General features: G+C 40.6%; 1 protein-coding gene across 2 annotated transcripts in view; it reads left to right on the top strand.

The window, feature by feature from the left end:
* Positions 1-18,208, top strand: part of SNX25 (sorting nexin 25) — a 53,147-nt gene that overhangs the window by 21,897 nt on the left and 13,042 nt on the right. For both annotated transcript variants that reach the window (XM_081208767.1, XM_081208768.1), the window contains exons 5-9: positions 1,693-1,879; positions 3,455-3,525; positions 11,562-11,752; positions 16,887-17,018; positions 17,610-17,885. In XM_081208767.1, coding sequence (XP_081064893.1) covers positions 1,693-1,879; positions 3,455-3,525; positions 11,562-11,752; positions 16,887-17,018; positions 17,610-17,885 — 857 coding nt within the window. The remainder of the gene's footprint in view (positions 1-1,692; positions 1,880-3,454; positions 3,526-11,561; positions 11,753-16,886; positions 17,019-17,609; positions 17,886-18,208) is intronic.

Genomic DNA, 18,208 nt, shown 5'->3' with positions numbered 1-18,208 from the left:
GAGCCGCTTTGGCAACCCTTCTTGTGCATGCATTGACTTTATTGCATCTTGCTTGTTCTGATAGCTTTTTAGAGGAGCCCAGGAGATCTCTCTTTGGATCTACAGATTTGAGCCACTGAAAAATCTGCACATTTTTCTTGATGTGTACCAGAGTGAAGGCTTTCATGAAATGAGGGCAGCATACAATTAGACTGAAGGCAGCCTGACTCATCAGGTGCATGAGATGGATGTTGCATACGAAGCCCCGTACCACAATAAACTTGTCAGTCTCCAGGGCGTCGCAGGATTTTTGCTGCTACAATCTAATATGGCATTTTTTCTGGAACTCGTAAATGGGAATGCCTATTTCATTTGGAAATAAAGGTGACTTCATTTTAAGTAGGGCTGTCAGCTAATCAGGTAACCAACCCTGATTAATTGGTTAATCACCTACCCTTTCAATGATTACATTTTAATATTTTAATAATAATAATAATAATAATAATAATAATTATTATTATTATTATTATTATTATTATTATTATTATTATTATTATTATTTATTTGTACCCCGTCCGTCTGACTGTGTTGCCGCTAACTCCGCTAACCTGGAAGAGTTACCTCGAGTTGAGAACTTTGCTCCAGGATGAATATGGAAATCGTGTGCCAGTGGCACAGTGGCAGCAAGAGGCCCCATTAGCAAAAGCACGCCTCTAGTTAAGAACAGTTTCAAGCTAAGAACGGACCTCCGGAATGAATTAAGTTTGTAACTAGAGGTACCACTGTATATTCAGTATATTACTGAAACCTCAGTATAACTGTCTCTTTGAGACATTAAACAAATTTATGTGATTTACAACAATAAATAAAAACCACCATTAATTCTTAGAAAAAGAGGCAAATTTTTATATTTTTGTTTTCATTCTTTTACTCATAGGAACAAAGGAAGCTGTCTTATACCATTGGTTCATTTTGGCCAATATTGTCTATGGCAGCTATCTAAACTTTTCAGATCTAGGCTCTACTTTTAACACAAGCATGCATTTGGGAACTTATTTCTTAATATTTTACCATATATTTGCATGGTGGTAGTGCTCCTGTTGTGACCCACATTGGATCAGGCCCAACCCACTAGTTGGAGACCAGTGGTCTACAGTGACTGTCAGGAGCTCTCCATGGTGTCAGGATAGGCATCAATCCAAAAGAGTCCCCAAAAAACCAGTATTCTCTTAATTTGCAGCTCTTCTGATCTAAAATTTGCCCTTACTGATCAGTCAACTACAGCTATAATGGATTGAATTAAAGATTTAAAGCTTGCTCTCCTAATTCTTTTCAGGGTTCTAGGAAATACTTCACAAGCATGAAGCAGCAGTATTTTAACAGACAGAATTTCCAAACTCCTGTGATTATAAACTTCTAAGGTTGTGTGTCACCTCCAGCTATTTTTAGCAAAAGTTCCTTAAGGCTACAGTGGAATGCACACTTCTTGGGAACAGTTTTCCCACTGGGCACTGGAATTTGTGTCCAAGTAAATAAGATCAAGCTGTTAAGAATTTTTGAAATAAACGTAACACCAGCATTTAGAAGTGGTTTATTTGTATCCATAAATTCAGGCTAATATTATTTAGTGCAAAATGTACAGGGGTTTTTTTCCTTGATGAAGATGTCTTCAGCATTACATGTGTGCCGCGTTCTTCTTTTTTAAAACTTTAGTACTGAAACCCATGGTAGAGCTCCTGAGTGATCCCAACTACATCAACCAAATGTTGCTTGTCCAGATGGAGTACCGGGAACAGGTGAACGAGCATCACAAAAGGGCCTACACATATGCTCCTTCTTACGAAGAGTTCATCAAGCTTATTAACAGCAACTCGGATGTTGAGTTCCTCAAACAACTAAGGTAATTCCATGTTTGTTTATAGGAAAGTCGACACAAAATAGGTCCATTGGCATTCCTTGAATTGGGGGCAAAGTCTGTATCAGAGAGAGAACAGGCATGTTCTAGTTAGTATTTATGGCATGCAGGTAATTGAGGCCATGAATAGCTATACTATGACCCATCTCCAAAGTTCATATTCTCCAGCCTGGTGTTTCTGGAGGCAGGTGTTTTTGCTTTATTGAACTCACAGGAATAGGCCACAATTGTAGGATTTATACCAGGCATGGCCAATCCAGATGGCTTATAGAGTTCCTGAGGCTCCTCACAGGAGTCAGATTGCATGCATGGCCTTATTTCTTTCTCTGTGCATATTGTTGGGTTTTTTTCATTTCACCCTTGACAGGAGCTGGAGGCAGGCGTAGGTCAACAATAAAGCACTTGATGCCAGTGAAGTTAACTGTTTATTGAAAGAAACAAAACAGCTCTGTCCTAGTGGTCACCACAACCCTTCCCAGTAGGTCTTGACCCAATGAATCAGTTGCGAGGACTGAAGGTCCCTGCTCCTCCCCTGAGTCCTTCCCCAGCAGCCGAAGGCTCCATCGTCTTCTCTTATTGCTCCGCCCACTTCATTTCTCTGTGTGTTCTGGGAGACCAAGGGGGAGGCTCAGATATATAAGCCAGGGCTGGGCAATATCTGGATTTTAACACCGTGATACATCTGCAGCTAAATACTGCAGTTTACTGATATATCACGATGTGTAAAATGTATCTGGGCTGCTTCTTCAGAAGCAGATGAGATACATCATTCAGCCCCATACTGCACTGGCTCAAGCTTGATCAGCTGAGGGGCGGGCAACTTCCCTTGCCCCTCAGTTGATCAACCCTTCCTCTGGCTTGCATGAGCCGGGGGGGGGGGCGGGAGTTTTCCTTAAACTACTCAGCTGAGGGTCGGGAATCAAAATTGCAAGATTATAGTCTTTCTGTAAGCCACACATTTAGATAACATACGATTTCTGGTCTTAGTAATATTTTTAATCCTTTAATTATTGTATACGTGACAACAAAAGTATTCTGAAAACTGCTACAGTCTGACAGCCCTGAGAGTTATAACTGTTATAATCCGTTATGGTGATAATAACTTCTGAGGGATGCATGTGAAACTTTGGAAGTACAGTGGTACCTTGGGTTACAGACGCTTCAGGTTACAGACGCTTCAGGTTACAGACTCCGCTAACCCAGAAATAGTACCTCGGGTTAAGAACTTTGCTTCAGGATGAGAACAGAAATCGCACAGCGGTGGTGCAGCGGCAGCAGGAGGCCCCATTAGCTAAAGTGGTGCTTCAGGTTAAGAACAGTTTCAGGTTAAGAACGGACCTCCAGAACTAATTAAGTTCTTAACCCAAGATACCACTGTAGAGATGTCAGTGTAAACATTAAACCAATCCAAAATGTCCTATCCTCTATACTGCATAAAACAAAAAACTCTGCTCAGCCCTTCCACTCCTCACTCAAAAGTTTTCCCTTTCATTGTTGCTTATAGGTACTATTAGCCATAAAGCCAAAAAGATCTGATTGTATTCTTCTCTTTGTAACTAGGTATCAGATTTTAGTGGAAATAGTTCAAGCAACCACTATCGGCAGCTTTCCACAGTTGAAAAGGCAAAAAGGTAAGTTGCGTCTTTTCGGGAGGTGTTTTAAGCTATAAAACTTATAACTAATTCTTTACATGGCCGTCTGAGATTAAGAGTTTTATGCTGTACCAACTGAGCTATCCCAGGGGGTTGGACTCGATGGCCCTTGTGGTCTCTTCCAACTCTATGATTCTATGATTCTATAATACTATTCTTTCTTTGTTTATAAGGAAAGCAAACATAGCGGGGAGGCTACATTGCAAAATGCGAGGGGGGTACCACTGTGTAATATTGCATGCCCTCTTTTACCATCTTAAAATGATGTATATCATCCTAGGAGATGGCCATTTTTGTTTTGATGCCAAATTTGTCTACATTCAGAGAGAGTCTAAGCAAAGTATTTCCGTTTGATGAAAAATGATGGCTTGTTGAAAACATGCCTCTCTTAGCCTTCAGCTTTCTACAACAACAATGGAACCACTTTCAAAACTTTTCCAGCATTCTAAATGTTGGTTGATCCATTTCAGTTTTGCTTCACATACATCATTTTTATTTTACTGAGATGGCTGTTCCTTTGTTCAAGACTGGTACATTTTACTTGCTTTTTGGTTCACTTCTCACATCTGTCCACTTTAGTTATTTGGGGACGAAAGGGCAGCCTTTTATGATGTGGGGTTTTGCCCGCAGGCAATCCATTGTGATAAGCGCAATGCACTGCCAACATCACTACTGGCAAATAAATAACATAATAGAAGATTAATGAATAATGATAAATAAATGGCATAGTGAGAATCCCAGAATAGCATGCTCATCCCCCAAAATCATTTGAATGTTTTAGTGTGCCCTTACGTGGATTTATGACGTGCTTCATTTTACTTCAGTTTCATTTTAAGTGCATAATTCTCTGTTCCATTTTTGTTACATACTCTAGTTATCTTTGTTCTGTTCCTGTTTCTAAAGGCATGCTTTGAAATGGGTTACTTGAAATAGGTTATTTATTGCATAAAAAGCCTAATGTTGAAATAGTACTAAAGGCAAAATATAAACAGTAGTTGTTGTTAACTTCCCTTTGCAAAGAGCGAGATATTTATGAATATATTCATTTACTGGAAAGACCATTTCATAAGATACTGAGTGGAGAGGATACACAATAGGCATGAGACTTCTGTTTGTGCTGTGATTTGTAGGCTCAGAGCCATGATTTCCAGGCATGGGTCTGAACGTTTTTCTTTTGTCCTGCCACTTTTCCTCGGAAAACCCGCTGTTTACTTGCAGTATCGTCTTACCCCATATGTGCCCACTCAACTGCTTTGATCTGTGGAATTGGCATGGACTGTTACAAATCCCACATAATACTCAATTTGTACTTATAAGAAATCAGTCTTTTAAGCTCCCTATCAGGGAGGCACCCTCAATGTACTTTTTTCAGCACTTGCTTATAACCTTTTAGGCAAGATTTTGATGTATTTTAATCTCGTTTTACTGTACTGTTAATTTTAATTATCTTTTGCAGTCGAACCTTGGAAGTCAAACAGAATCCGTTCTGGAAATCCGTTCGATTTCCGAAACGTTTGGAAACCAAAGCGCAGCTTCTGATGGGCTGCAGGAAGCTCCTGCAGCCAATCGGAAGCCACAGAAGCCACGTCGGACGTTCGGCTTCCAAAAATAGTTTGCAAACCAGAACATTCACTTCCTGGTTTCCGGTGTTTGAGAGCCAAAACGTTTGAGAACTAAGCTGTTCGAAAACCAAGATACAACTGTATTTTATTTTTTTCTATTTCTTGTTTAAAGGTTTCTGATAGCTTTAATATTTCTTGCAAACCACTTGGCGGTTTTATTGCAGTTGAGCAGTATATACATTTCATTAAATAAAATAAAGAAATAGTACCCAACAAGAATCCATTTCTGCTAGCAAGCAGAAAATGCATACACTGGGTTATTGATTTTTAAATACATGTCCAAACAGTTTGGGCTTGGGCTCATGCAGACTTCCGTTTGTGCTGTCATTTGTAGGCACAGGTCCAAGCAGAGTTTGTCCCTGCCACTTTCCCTGGGAAAACGCGTTGTTTACAGCTGAATCGGAACAAGCAAGCCAATAGTAACACCTTGACCATGACCTGGTAACAAATGAGCAGAGGTGTTATAAGCTCACTGTACCAGCAACTATACTGCAGCATTCCGCACTTAACTGCAGTTTAGAGGCCAAGTGTGAGGGAAGCACCACATAGAGTGCATTGCAGTAATCCAGCCTTATAATCACCAGTACTCAAACCACTGTGGTTAAGCTCTCCAGGTCCAGGAATCAGGTTTCTAGAATTCATATTCAGGAATACAACTATTAAAGACTCAATGGATCTCTGCTGAGATAGGAAATGGTGCCCTTGGATGTTTTTAGTGTCTCTAATAACATTTTAACCACAGTCGTACTTCGGAAGTCAAATAGAATACGTTCTGGAAGTCCGTTTGACTTCCAAAACGTTTGACTTCCAAAGCATGGCTTCTGATTGGCTGCAGGAAGTTCCTGCAGCCAATCGGAAGCCCCGTCGGACGTTCGGCTTCCCAAAGAACATTCGAAAACTGGAACGCTCACTTCCAGTTTTCGATCATTCGGGAGCCGGAACTTTTGACTTCCAAGGCGTTCGGGAGCTGAGGTATGACCGTACAGTGGTACCTCAGGTTACATACGCTTCAGGTTACATACGCTTCAGGTTACAGACTCCGCTAACCCAGAAATAGTGCTTCAGGTTAAGAACTTTGCTTCAGGATGAGAACAGAAATTTTGCTCCGGCGGTGCAGCGGCAGCAGGAGGCCCCATTAGCTAAAGTGGTGCTTCAGGTTAAGAACAGTTTCAGGTTAAGTACGGACCTCCGGAACGAATTAAGTACTTAACCTGAGGTACCACTGTACTACTACTTCTTCATTAAAAAAAAGGGTTGCTGTAAGCCAAGTTGTTGCTTTTTTTTGCTACTTGGTCCACTAGAATGTCCTTCCCCTCCGAAATCCCCTCTCCCTGAGCTGCAGGTAAGAATCCCTTGCCTCAAAAATGCGTCAGTGTTTCTCTCTTCATAGCAGCTTGCTGGCATTTGCAGCAAATGGCCATTAGGATGACAAGCTGACAACTAATCTCTCTCATTACGTCCTTTTTAAGTACCCCCTCAGCATGATTAGAAAGATTGCTGCAAAGAACACTGAATGTGTGTCACAAAGCCTCTTCCGTGCAGCTTTTAGAATTGATTGCACATCTCCCTTCCTTCCTTGACAGAAAATGGAGCTCTCTCCAATTTCCATCATCCTGTGAAATTACTATGGGCTTCTGTTGAAATAATACTCCCTGTGTCTTCTAAAGAAGAAAAATACTTTTTAAAAGTTTATATAACAAACTAACAATAGTTTTTTTTAAAAGGTCTTCTCTACTTAGTGTATCTGCAGCCCAGGGACATACCATTGGCTACCAGTTGGCCCTATATCACTTTGCCACTCTATCTTTTATATAATGTGTTTGTTTTAGCGTTTCAAATTGTAAACCATCTTGAGTGCCTTAGGAGAAAGGCGGTATGGAAATCAAATCAATAAATAATTACTTAATTTTGTGGCAGACCCTGAGCTTATAGTGCTACTGTCCCATGTTCAGGGGAGTGCAGCAACTGAGAGATGTGTATTTTTCAAACCACTTCTGATTCTGTATGTAAATTTTATAGTATTTATAGTATTAATTTTTATAGTGTTCTATTTGGCTTAGAAGGAAAAATGGAAGGTATATAAATTCAATAAAAAATAATAAGTTTCTGCAGATCAGCATTGCAGGCTGCAACTCTGTATAAATTCTTTATACCTCACAGAGACTTGCTTCAAAGTAGACATAAATAATATTGCATTTTATTTTGAATTTTCCCAGATACTTGTTTACCATATCCTTGATTGTCCAGTTCATTGATACCAGGCAATAGTGGAGGCTGCTGAGGGTGAACCAAAGGGATATGGAATTTGTTAGGGTGTTGTTAAGCTGGAAAAGCATCCTGGAGCCACACACACCCTCACACCCGCCTTTTGTTTGTTGGCTTTATCTCTGTCTCTTCAAACCAGTTTCCCATTTGAGTCACAACTGTGGTTTAAATGTCAAGCTTATTGATCAAAATCTTGATATCTGTGTATATTCTGTTTCTTGACTTTCCTCACGCATTTTTGTAGAATGCAAAAAATCTTTATGGAATACTCATTTCTACTCAGTTGTTGTGGAAAAAGTTAGCTGTCGACTTGTGGCAGACTGGATACTTTTGGAAGAATGGGAAGGTGGCATAGGGAAAGGTGGTATTCTCAAATTTCAGCCAACCAAGTGTTTTCAAGAGAAGATCTGATTCACAGTCTTGAATTACTTGTTCTTTTACCCACTTGGTTATGGGCCAGAAAAAGATCCTTGTTAGTTGTACTTTTCTGTATGAGAATAGCCTTCACTTTCAAAATTTTGACAAATACTCCACCTGGGGTCATTTCTTCTTCAAAAGATCTTGCTCCCTCAGAGCTTAAGAGATTCTGAATCAGTAATTGTAGGAGGCTACGCAGTTTCTTCCACTTGAATGTTTCAGTGTAAGTAGGTACAATTTGTACTAGCTTTTTAAGTCGATGCGAAAAAGTGCACTTCTGTGTGTACAGGAACCAATTTGTACAGCTTAATCGTTTAGGTGTGGGTGGTGAAGGAATTTCAATTTTTTAGTATTTTGAGTAGGCATAAATATGCTACTCTTCATTTTTGCATTTATACCTATGAGAAACACATTCATAATAAAAAATACAAAAAATGTTGCATATATCTAGTTTTGTAAATATACTCGGTAGAATAGGGGCTGTTCGAAATGTTTGAATTCTGTGATTGAGACATGGACTAGAATCCATGAAAGCTGATGCTGTAATAAATTTGTTAGTCCTCAACGGTGCTGCAAGATTCTTTTTTTTTAAGTGTTGTCTTGGCTTCTCTACCTATAAGAGTGTGATGATAGATAGCACTCAGGTTTTATACAAGTTTTGGGAAGACTTTAGCCCTGTAGTCAGACCAGAAGGCCAGAAACTGAGAAACCCTCTCTCTCAGAGTGCAGGTGGTGATGCAAAATAGTTTAGTAGTCATTGCTAGGAAAAAATCATTTTGAAAAGCTTTCCTAACTCTCACCGGCACCTGTTTTATGCCTTGGGTTTTAATTTCTTGCAGATTCTCATCAGGTGCTGTTGCAATTAACTTCTAGCTTTTCTGTCAGATATAGCAGTGCAGAGTTTGTGCAGCTCCCAAAATGTGACTTTTTATAGTGTTCTTAAAAACCTTCAAAACAAACTATGATTGACATTGGAGATGTCTTGGCGAGAGAGAGAGAGAGAGATGAACCATGTACGCTCCCTTGGTTTTCAAACAGCTTAGTTATTGAACATTTTGGCTCCTGAATGTTGCAGATCTGGAAGTGACTGTTTTTGGAAGCCGAACATCCGACGGGACTTCCGTGGCTTCTGATTGGCTGCCGGAGCTTCCTGCAGCCAATCGGAAGCCCGCACCTTGGTTTACAAACCGTTTTGGAAGTTGAATGGACTTCCAGAACGGATTCCGTTTGACTTCCAAGGCTTCAGTACCACTGTATTTGTAACTTGTATCTCATGGACTTGAAGTTGTTTAGCAGTCATTTTGCGAGAAGCACCTCTTGTGTGCCCGAGGAGAGCTCCTAATGTACGTAAAGTACCTGAAGCATATAAAGGAGGCTAATTAATGCATCATTTACTATTCTGTAATTAGTACTTTGCAGTGGTTCATTTTTTATTATGGCAGATGTGTTTCCGCAAATGCAGATTTTTTTTTTTTGTTCTGGTTGTGATCAGGCATTTATATTCTTTTGCTAATTTTGTAATCTCTTTCTTGCAGTTAATAGAGGGTTTATTTAAATATCTTCAATTAATACTCTGTTCTGTTACTGAGCTAAATGGAGCAAAACTTGCCTTGAGAACCATGTTAGGCTCCCTGAAGGAAACACCTGTTTTCTTTCATCTTAAAACACATGTGTTTGCATATTTTTAGACATTTGTATAAACAAAATTTAAACTGTAGGACAAAGAGACTTCCTGAATTTTGCCTCAAAGAACAATTAAAACCTGCTCAAATGGTTTCCTGGTTGATCAGAACTGTTGTATTATAAAAATAGGATAACTCTCCCGTCCGTTCATGGCCGCCAGAACTGATCTGAATGTTTGAGGCATGTTTTCATCCACCAAGATCAATAATAGTTGGCAAACTTATAATTCATAGCTTTGTTACCTAGGTTAAATTTGATTATACAGTGGTACCTTGGTTCTCGAACATAATCCATTCTGGAAATCTGTTCAACTTCTGAAATGTTCGAAAACCGAGGCACAGCTTCCAATTGGTGCAGGAGCCCTGGAAGCAATAGCCAACAGCCGCATCAGACGTTCGGCTTCTGAAAAACGTTCGAAAACCGTAACACCTACTTCTGGGTTTTTGACGTTCAGGAGCCAATTTGTTCGTCAACTAAGCTATTAGAGAACCACGGTTCCACTGTAATTAAGAAAGCTATCCATGAGATCTTGGAATATTCCTGTTAAGGAGGGGTTATTTTAATAATTTTAGATTCTAGCAAGTGCCCTCATCAGTTTGGGATGGTTGCTGTAGAAACATCACTTACAATTAAACATGCTTTTGTGTGTGTACAGGATATCCTTCACTATTAATTTAAATGTTTCATGTACAAGGAAGCAAGAGCACCCCCCACCCCACCCTTGACTCCTTCCTTATTTTCACCTAAGATTTACATACAACTGATCTTTTGAAAATTGCTAACTATGAAGAGATAAGTGATCACTGAGAATGTAGGACTTTCTTTTCTGGTGGGACAAAGACTGTGGCCAACCTATATGGATGTGCATTTAATCGGTTTTGTTTTGAAGATGCCTCTCTGACCTCACTGTTGTGTGTCAAGACCCCAAGGCCTCCCCCTTATGTTGAACCTGGACACAGTATATTAGGTTAAATAGGCAAATTTGAGCCACAGCTTTATTGGTTACAGAATGTGAGTGGTATTGGCTTAGGCATTGAAATTGAACCGACTATATCTGACTCCTGCCCGCCATGCAGGTAGTCCAGTAAGGGTCAACCACCAATAGGGGGAGCCCTGTTGTTGTACATCAACTAAGAGCTCCCCCAGGGTCCCCAATTGTGGCATGGCCCTAGCCCCTACCTGGGCTTTGGACAAGATCCATACATCCCGGATCCCTTTAATGGAATACCCTTAAAAATGGAGGGGCAGGTGATGGCCACACCTCCCCTCCCCCAAACCAGGTTTTACCAATGCCTAACAGCCAAACCTTACAAAAGTTGTGACAGTTGCTACAAGGTAGGTGAAAACCAAATGGCCAGTGCCACTTTGCCAAGTCGGAAAATTCCTACCAAGCCCCCTCAACAGGCAACCAACTGAGATCCATAGCAAGGCCAAAATGTTGAATGGGAAGGGGTGTGTGATGCGGCCAGGGTCTCCCCGATGATGCAGGGGTTTAGCCCAGCCCCTGCTGCGTGTGGGAGGCCACGTGGCCTGCCTGAAACACCACCCCACCCGGAAGTGGAGCGGCCTTAACAATTCTCCTCCCACAACATCTGATGAAGTCGACTGTAGCCTAAAAAACCTTATGCTGTAATATGTTTGTTGATTTTTAAGGTGCCACAAGACTCTTAGATGTTTCAGGGGTGAAAATAATAGTAAAAAGCTAACATGTAAACCGTTTATGAACAATACATTTCTATTATGATAAAAAGTGTTGTGGACCAATAAAGTTTATTAGTCAGCTTGCACAATTTGTATCTCTGTTAGCTGTTTGTGGCATAAAGGAAAGAAACGCAAAGCTACTTTTGTGAACTGTAATACCTTGGCACTAGGAGACAATCCTTACTTTTACTACAAGGTGTGGTTTTTTGTGTGTGTGTGTGTGTGTTTTGAAGTCAAGACTGCTATATGGGTCTATTCTTCAAAATTCATTACATGCTGACCTTTTTAAGTTCAAAAAGTTAAATTTTTAACAATTGTTTTTGATAGAGAGTAAAGGTAAAGAGACGGCTGCAATGAAAGCTGACCATCTGAGAGCCCGGAACATGAAGAGGTATATTAACCAGCTAACTGTAGCAAAAAAGCAGTGCGAAAAGCGAATACGGCTTCTGGGAGGTCCTGATTATGACCAGCAAGAAGATGGCATCTTTGACGATAGTGATGGCCCACAGAACCAGAAGGTAGGCATGCTGGCTCTTTCTTTCTTTCTTTCTTTCTTTCTTTCTTTCTTTCTTTCTTTCTTTCTTTCTTTCTTTCTTTCTCCCTCTTCCCCCCCCCCTCTCTCTGGGTGGCGTTGATGCAGCTTTTTCTGCCTCATGTTATAGGACCTGATTGAAAGTAAATGCAGGCAAACTGGAGGAGTCTCAGTACTGCAGCGGCTACATGTTTGCACGAAGGAAAGGTTGTGGCTTTTGTAAACAATGCAGAGATTTATCTCTCCCCCCAAAAACATTCTATACTTGTTATCTTTCACTTCCTTTGGAAAGTTCAAAATATCTTATGTGAGCCTGCTATCAGGGACATTGGCAAGGCCCGCACCTGACTCCAGAGAGAGTCATCAGAGTCATCAGAGACTCTAGCACCGTTCACAAATATTGACTAGCTTCAAGAGCCAGCCGGAATTTTTTGCTTGCTGTTGACCCTTGCTCTCCACAAAGTGGGAGCATGGAGGTCTTCGCTGCAGTGCTGCTCTTGAGTTTCAGAGGAGCCAGGAGCACCTCTTGAAGCCCAGTGCAACCGTGCAGGGATTTCTCCTCATCACATTAAATTTGTAGGGACTGTGACCTTGCTAGTGCTTCTATTTCTGCTTTACAAGGCTAAGCACAAGGTCAGAGGATTCCTCAGGCATTGTCAAAGTTTGGAAGAACAGAGAGAAACTTCCAGACACCACACTGACTATGGAAAGCAGTGTGGAGTCTCACTGATTCTAAAGCTCAGCACGAGATCCAGATGATACCCTTGTTGTGTGTTCTTCAAGTGTTGCAGAACTTGCAAACAAGGGTGCAAGTCCCTAAAAGCTTAAACTCGGACAGAATTACATTTTTCATGTGGCTATTTCTGTATTTCTCTCCCCCCCCCTGCAGTTTTAGTGGAAACCTTTTGGAAAGCCTTTAAAAGCTGGGACTCTTGTTCCACAGTCAACATATTGGTACTCATACTACAGGCCAGAATGGCCCCTCTTTCCTTATAAAAATTGTGCTCTATTGAAATGTAGTACACAATTTTAGTAGCTTACTTAGTCAGTTTGTCAAATATTTTGTCATGAAATATATGTGAATCATATATTTGGGCACACGGTTGGCATGAGGAAGAAACTCCACATTTCATAATAAAATCAAACAATTTATATGTTGCAGCTGTGCTTTGGCAGAATATTTGAGCAGCAAAGGTTGTCCTATGCTGACTTCACAGGTAACAATAAGGACACGACCCCAGTCAACACAAATTGTCATGCTTCCAGGTAAATGTGGACGCGATTGGACCACATGGCTGCAATTCTGTGTGCATGCATCTAAAATTAAGTCTCCTTGGATTCAGTGGGACTAATTCTGAGTAAACATACACAGGACCAAGACTGAAAGGTTCATTATCTCAACTCTCAACTCCTCCTGAGATGCGGCAGAGTTAAAGGGCACCTGTTGAATTTTCATCCCTGAGTTTGAAGCTACTTGACTTTAAAAAGCTTAAAGGGACACACCGTAGCTGTGGACTAGCTCTAAAATTAGATCTTCTAGTTCATAGCCAATCACATGACAGGATTCTTGCCTGTGTCCCAGCATAGCTGTCTGCTTTCAGTTTATTGCAGGGCACCAAGGGTACTGGAATTTTCAAGACCTTGTGAGAACATTTCAGCCTTGTTCAAGGACTATACAAATTTCACATGCTTGGAAGAGAAGGCATTTTAAGAACTGTATCTGTGTTGACTGCAGTTCTAAGCATCTTACTTGGATGCAGCTTCTACTGACAACAGTGGGTCTTGTTTCTGAGTAAATGCAATTAGGATTGTGCAAAAATTTGGTAAAACTGGCACGAATGCTTGCAGCCAAAGCATAAAAACCACAGCCTCTTCTACCATGATAATGATACATCTAATTCATTTTTTAATTCCTTTCTTGCTTTAAAGCAAGTCAATCTGTGAAGAAATATTTGCAAACGAGTACCACTCCTGACAGTACTGAATTAATAAAGTACATTGAGAGCGCCAGTGATTGCGTTGCGATAATATTTCAGACTGAGTTGTATTTTTCCTTTTATTACCCTGTGGCATTTTTTATATGCCCTTGGATTTGACTCCCCCTGCCTTGGGGATTTAGAAGCATCTAAATAGGTTTAGAGGCAATGAGCTATTTAAACAAGCGGATGAAATATATAGCAGCTGAATTTAGTTTTAAGATGGTTAGCAGTAAGAATCACTGGAGGGAGAGTGGCCTTCTACTTCCTTCCATTTAAAGGGGGGGGGAAAGAATCCTGTCAAATCTGTTTGCCTGGTATGCATAACAAATTCCTCTTCAAAGAGTTCAGTTTACAGAGACGTTGACATTTTAAAGAGTAAATTGAACATATAGAGAAAAAGGGAAGGGCAAGAAGAGTCGAGTAGATGTTCTGGAGTGGCCAGAACAAGATTTTCAGCCCCTCTTGTTCCATTTTAGCTTTGGAGAGCCAGACATTGCCAAACATTTCCATGCCTTTTCAGTCCCCTGCAAGTCTGAGAACAGGTTTTTGGGCTTCTCCAAGGCTAGGTTCAATGAGATGGGATACATTTTGCTATGAATTCCCCGCCCACCAGGTACAACGTGTCCCCCTTGTGGTGGCTTGGGGCTGTGCAAAAGAAGTCTAAAATGTTTGTGGCACACGAGTGGCACCCGTTTCCCACTCTGCACCTTTCGTGCATAGAGAAAAAGGCCACGCCAGGAAGAATTGGGCACACGAGTGCCCAGAGCAAGATGTTAACAGTTTTGTGGGAGAGAGAAGACCCAGGAAACGTGCAGCGACTAAAATCCTGCTCCTGCTGTGTCCAAAATGCAATGGCCACGTTACTTTCTGGGGTTTCGTTTAGATCTCTCATAACCCCTGTTTTAAAGCAGGAGCATTGGTTGCCAGCTTGTTTCCAGGGCTAATTCAAGGTGCTCACGTTAATGTTTGAAGCCCTAAATGACTCAGGTGCCGAATTTTGGAAAGACCATCTGCTTCCCTAAGGCCCTCTCAGGTGCTAAGGTCAGCAGAGGGGGCTTTCTTGGTAGGACCATTGCATTCAGAAGTTCATGGTGGTGGCCTGCATGAGGACATTCTCTGTGGCAGCACCTAAGTTGTGGAACCTTCATCTGGCACCTTCACTATTGAATGGCCCTTCTCATTGAATGCTCTCTTTAACCTGGCCTCTAAAACATAACCCTGAAATGTATACTTTAAGGATGCATCCTATTTTTGTGATAGTAAGTTGTTTTAAACTGGTTTTAATGTCGTATTTTTAAATTGTGGCAACCCTCCTTGGGAACTTAGGTTGTAGGGTAGGTAAATAAATTAAAACAGCCACCAACATTATTATTATTATTATTTATTATAAGACATCCCTGCAGGGCTCCCCTCCTGCTAACAAGGTGGTGTTCTTGCATGCAGTCTCTGCAGCTGCAGTTCCACATTCCTTGTTGCTGGCTAAAAAATCAACCACCATCTCTCAGCCAAATCTTACCAGCTACCTGACAACATTGCTTGTTAACAGGAAGGAAGAGTTCAATTTCTTTTAATCAACACTGAAGCTATAGCTGATTTGGGTGGTGAAATGAACAGGAACAACCATATTTTTCTGGGGTCTTTCAGGAAATACTTTGAGCCTCCAAAACAGATGTATTTTTTTCGTGCTGAACATTTTGCTTGCCCTTCCAGCCACTAGATTTTGGTTACAGATAGCAAATCAGCAGGCATATAACTGTGCTGATAAGGAACACTTTAGAACATTTATTTCCCTCCACTCCAGTTAAGTTGCTTCTTGAGTTCTTGGTTAGAGCATGTTGGATCCCAAGGTTCATTGTTTCTGTATTGTAACAATTGCAGCACAGCAGTGGATTCCAGTGTCTCATTTGCAGCTCAGCGTGAAGCTATATGAGCTAGTGCTTAAGCTGTTAATGCTCTAGTTTCAGACATGTTTGCTGGGAGCAAGTCCTGTCTATTTATTTGGGACTTATTTAAAGGTAAGCATGCCTAAGATTGTCCTGCTGGCCGTTTTACACATAATTGCTACGGCTCCAGATTGCAAAACTAAAGGTGAGGTGAGAAAAAGCTCATCAACCAGGAAATTGTATAGATTAGAAGTGGAGTTGGGGGCTACTCTTGCATATGGATCCATCAGTGACACGGAAGAGAATGGAAGAAACTTTGCACCCCTCGGGGCTCTACTATATGGAGGAGTTCTGCAAAATTCATAGAACTTCTGGATTGGGTGAAGGAGTCACTCTTTCTGAAGATACACAAAGGAAAATTAATATAGTGTGTTCCTTAATTCCTTGGGTAAATAATTAGTGTGTGATCAGGTGATCAGGTCTTAGTAGTTGTGTCATGAACACTCATAAAAATTGTCTTTAAGGCTGTGCAACATAGCGTACCTTCGCACCATTTTTTAAGAGGTTAACAGCAGAATACTATATCTGCTTCTTTGGAATAAACAATTGCTTATTATGTTTTTAGTATTTGGTTGTCTATCCAGAGAGCTGTGTGATGAGCTGCTGAGTTATTCCCCCCAATTTCTGGATACAATTCCTTACTACAAAGACACTTTTCCTTGGAACTGGGGGGGGGGGGGAATTCAAAACTCATGTTTGTCCAGCCCTTTGAAGGAGTTTAAAATGGTTTAAAATGGAGGTGCTCAGAAAGACCTTCTTTTTTAAAAAAAATGTTTTGTGCAGTTATGTATCAATGCCTCCCAGGGACCATATAGAGAGGGGTAGGTTATAAATGTAATTAATATATAATAAATTAAAACGGCTTCCAACACAGTACAAGGAGCTGCTGCTGTTGCTGCTGAACCTAGTATACACAAAAACATTCTTGCATGTGCTAAGAGGGGCCCTTGTGGAGAGGGCACTGATGATCTCTGCACCCATGAAACATTTTTAATGCCTCCCGAGATTTTTATCAGAGTGCTGGGTAAATGGTAAGGTATAAATAAAACAATGAATCCAGAATCTTGGATTATCTCTGCTGATCATTCCAACCTTAATCCACTTTGTCAATAATAAGTGCGCTTAATGAGGTTTGTAACCTGTGAACTAGATTAGTTAATTGAAATAATGTCATTAATTGTCCCCCTCCCCCCTCCAGATTCTTCAATTTGAGGATATTTTGTGCAACCCATCCTACAGAGAGCACTTCCGAACATACATGGAAAGAGTGGATAAGAGATCTTTGATCAGCTATTGGGAATGCGTGGAATACTTGAAGAATGCTAACAAGGTACAAAGTAGATAAGCATATGTCATACCTTGTTATTGGAAATAATTTTTGGCAAGACTTTTAATTGTAAACCAGTGTTGTATAAAAAGTTGGCATTGGCTTTAGTATTCAAATTGCATATAAACTGCTCCTAGATATTTTATCAGTCCAGTCAGTTGTGCTGGTGTGGCAAAAATCAGGCCAAATTTAAAAATCAATCCCCTGTTTCATGAAATGAGTGAAGAAAATGGACTGTTCGAAAACATAAACAGTTAACACTTAATCTTCCAGATCACTGGTATTTTTTTAATAATGTTTTTAGTGTTCACATGCAGAAGAAGTCTGCTGCTGTGATCCCCCTACCATGTGTTGCTGAGGATCAGCCATATGAAAAGGAATAAAGAAAAACCTGCATGGGGTGTGATCCTTCTTGCTTTCTGTTTGAGTGTGCTGTACTGTGGATTATGATTATAATTATTTGCTTGTATTTAATATTTAAAACCAAGGGTCATTCTTCAGAGAACCGAATAGGATAAACACGCATATATTTAACTGCATGGTTCTTGATTATGATGGATGCATCTCTTCATGTTGGTTTTTCTTCCTCCTTAGGCTGAAATACCTCAACTTGTGAGTCAAATCTATCAGGATTTCTTTGTAGAAGGCAGAGAGATTACTGTGGAAAAGTCACTGTATAAAGAGATACAGCAGAGCCTTGTAGGCAACAAAGGCATTGAGGTGTTTTACAAAATCCAGACTGATGTTTATGAAACACTGAAGGACAGGTACTACCCATCGTTCCTTGTCAGCGATTTGTATGAGAGGCTGATCAAGAAGGAAGAAGAGAGGAGTACTGTTCAGATGACATCTGACGACAAAGATGAAGTGGTGAGTGATGCCTACAGATGCACTGTCGTGGCCATGGAAGATAAACTGGGTAAAAAACTAGAATATTTGATAGCATAATAATATTGGGGGACATGGATCATAAGCGCTGGCGGATCAGACCAAAGGTCCATCTTAGTCTATCATTGTTTCCAACAGTGGCCAGGCAGCAATAGCTCTTCCTACTATTGCCCCAACAACTGGGTGTGTTGTCTCTGAACCTGGAGCTTCCATTTAATTATTATGGCTAAGAGTAAGTGGTAGACACATCTTCCATCAAACCCATTTTAGGGCAGCATTCATGGTCCTTTTCCCACATGATGTTA

This window comes from Podarcis bocagei (genome assembly GCF_964188305.1).
Source record: "Podarcis bocagei genome assembly, chromosome: 9".
Classification (NCBI taxonomy): domain Eukaryota; kingdom Metazoa; phylum Chordata; class Lepidosauria; order Squamata; family Lacertidae; genus Podarcis; species Podarcis bocagei.
Note: the sequence above shows the minus strand (reverse complement) of the source record. Positions and strands in the feature narration are given on the sequence as shown.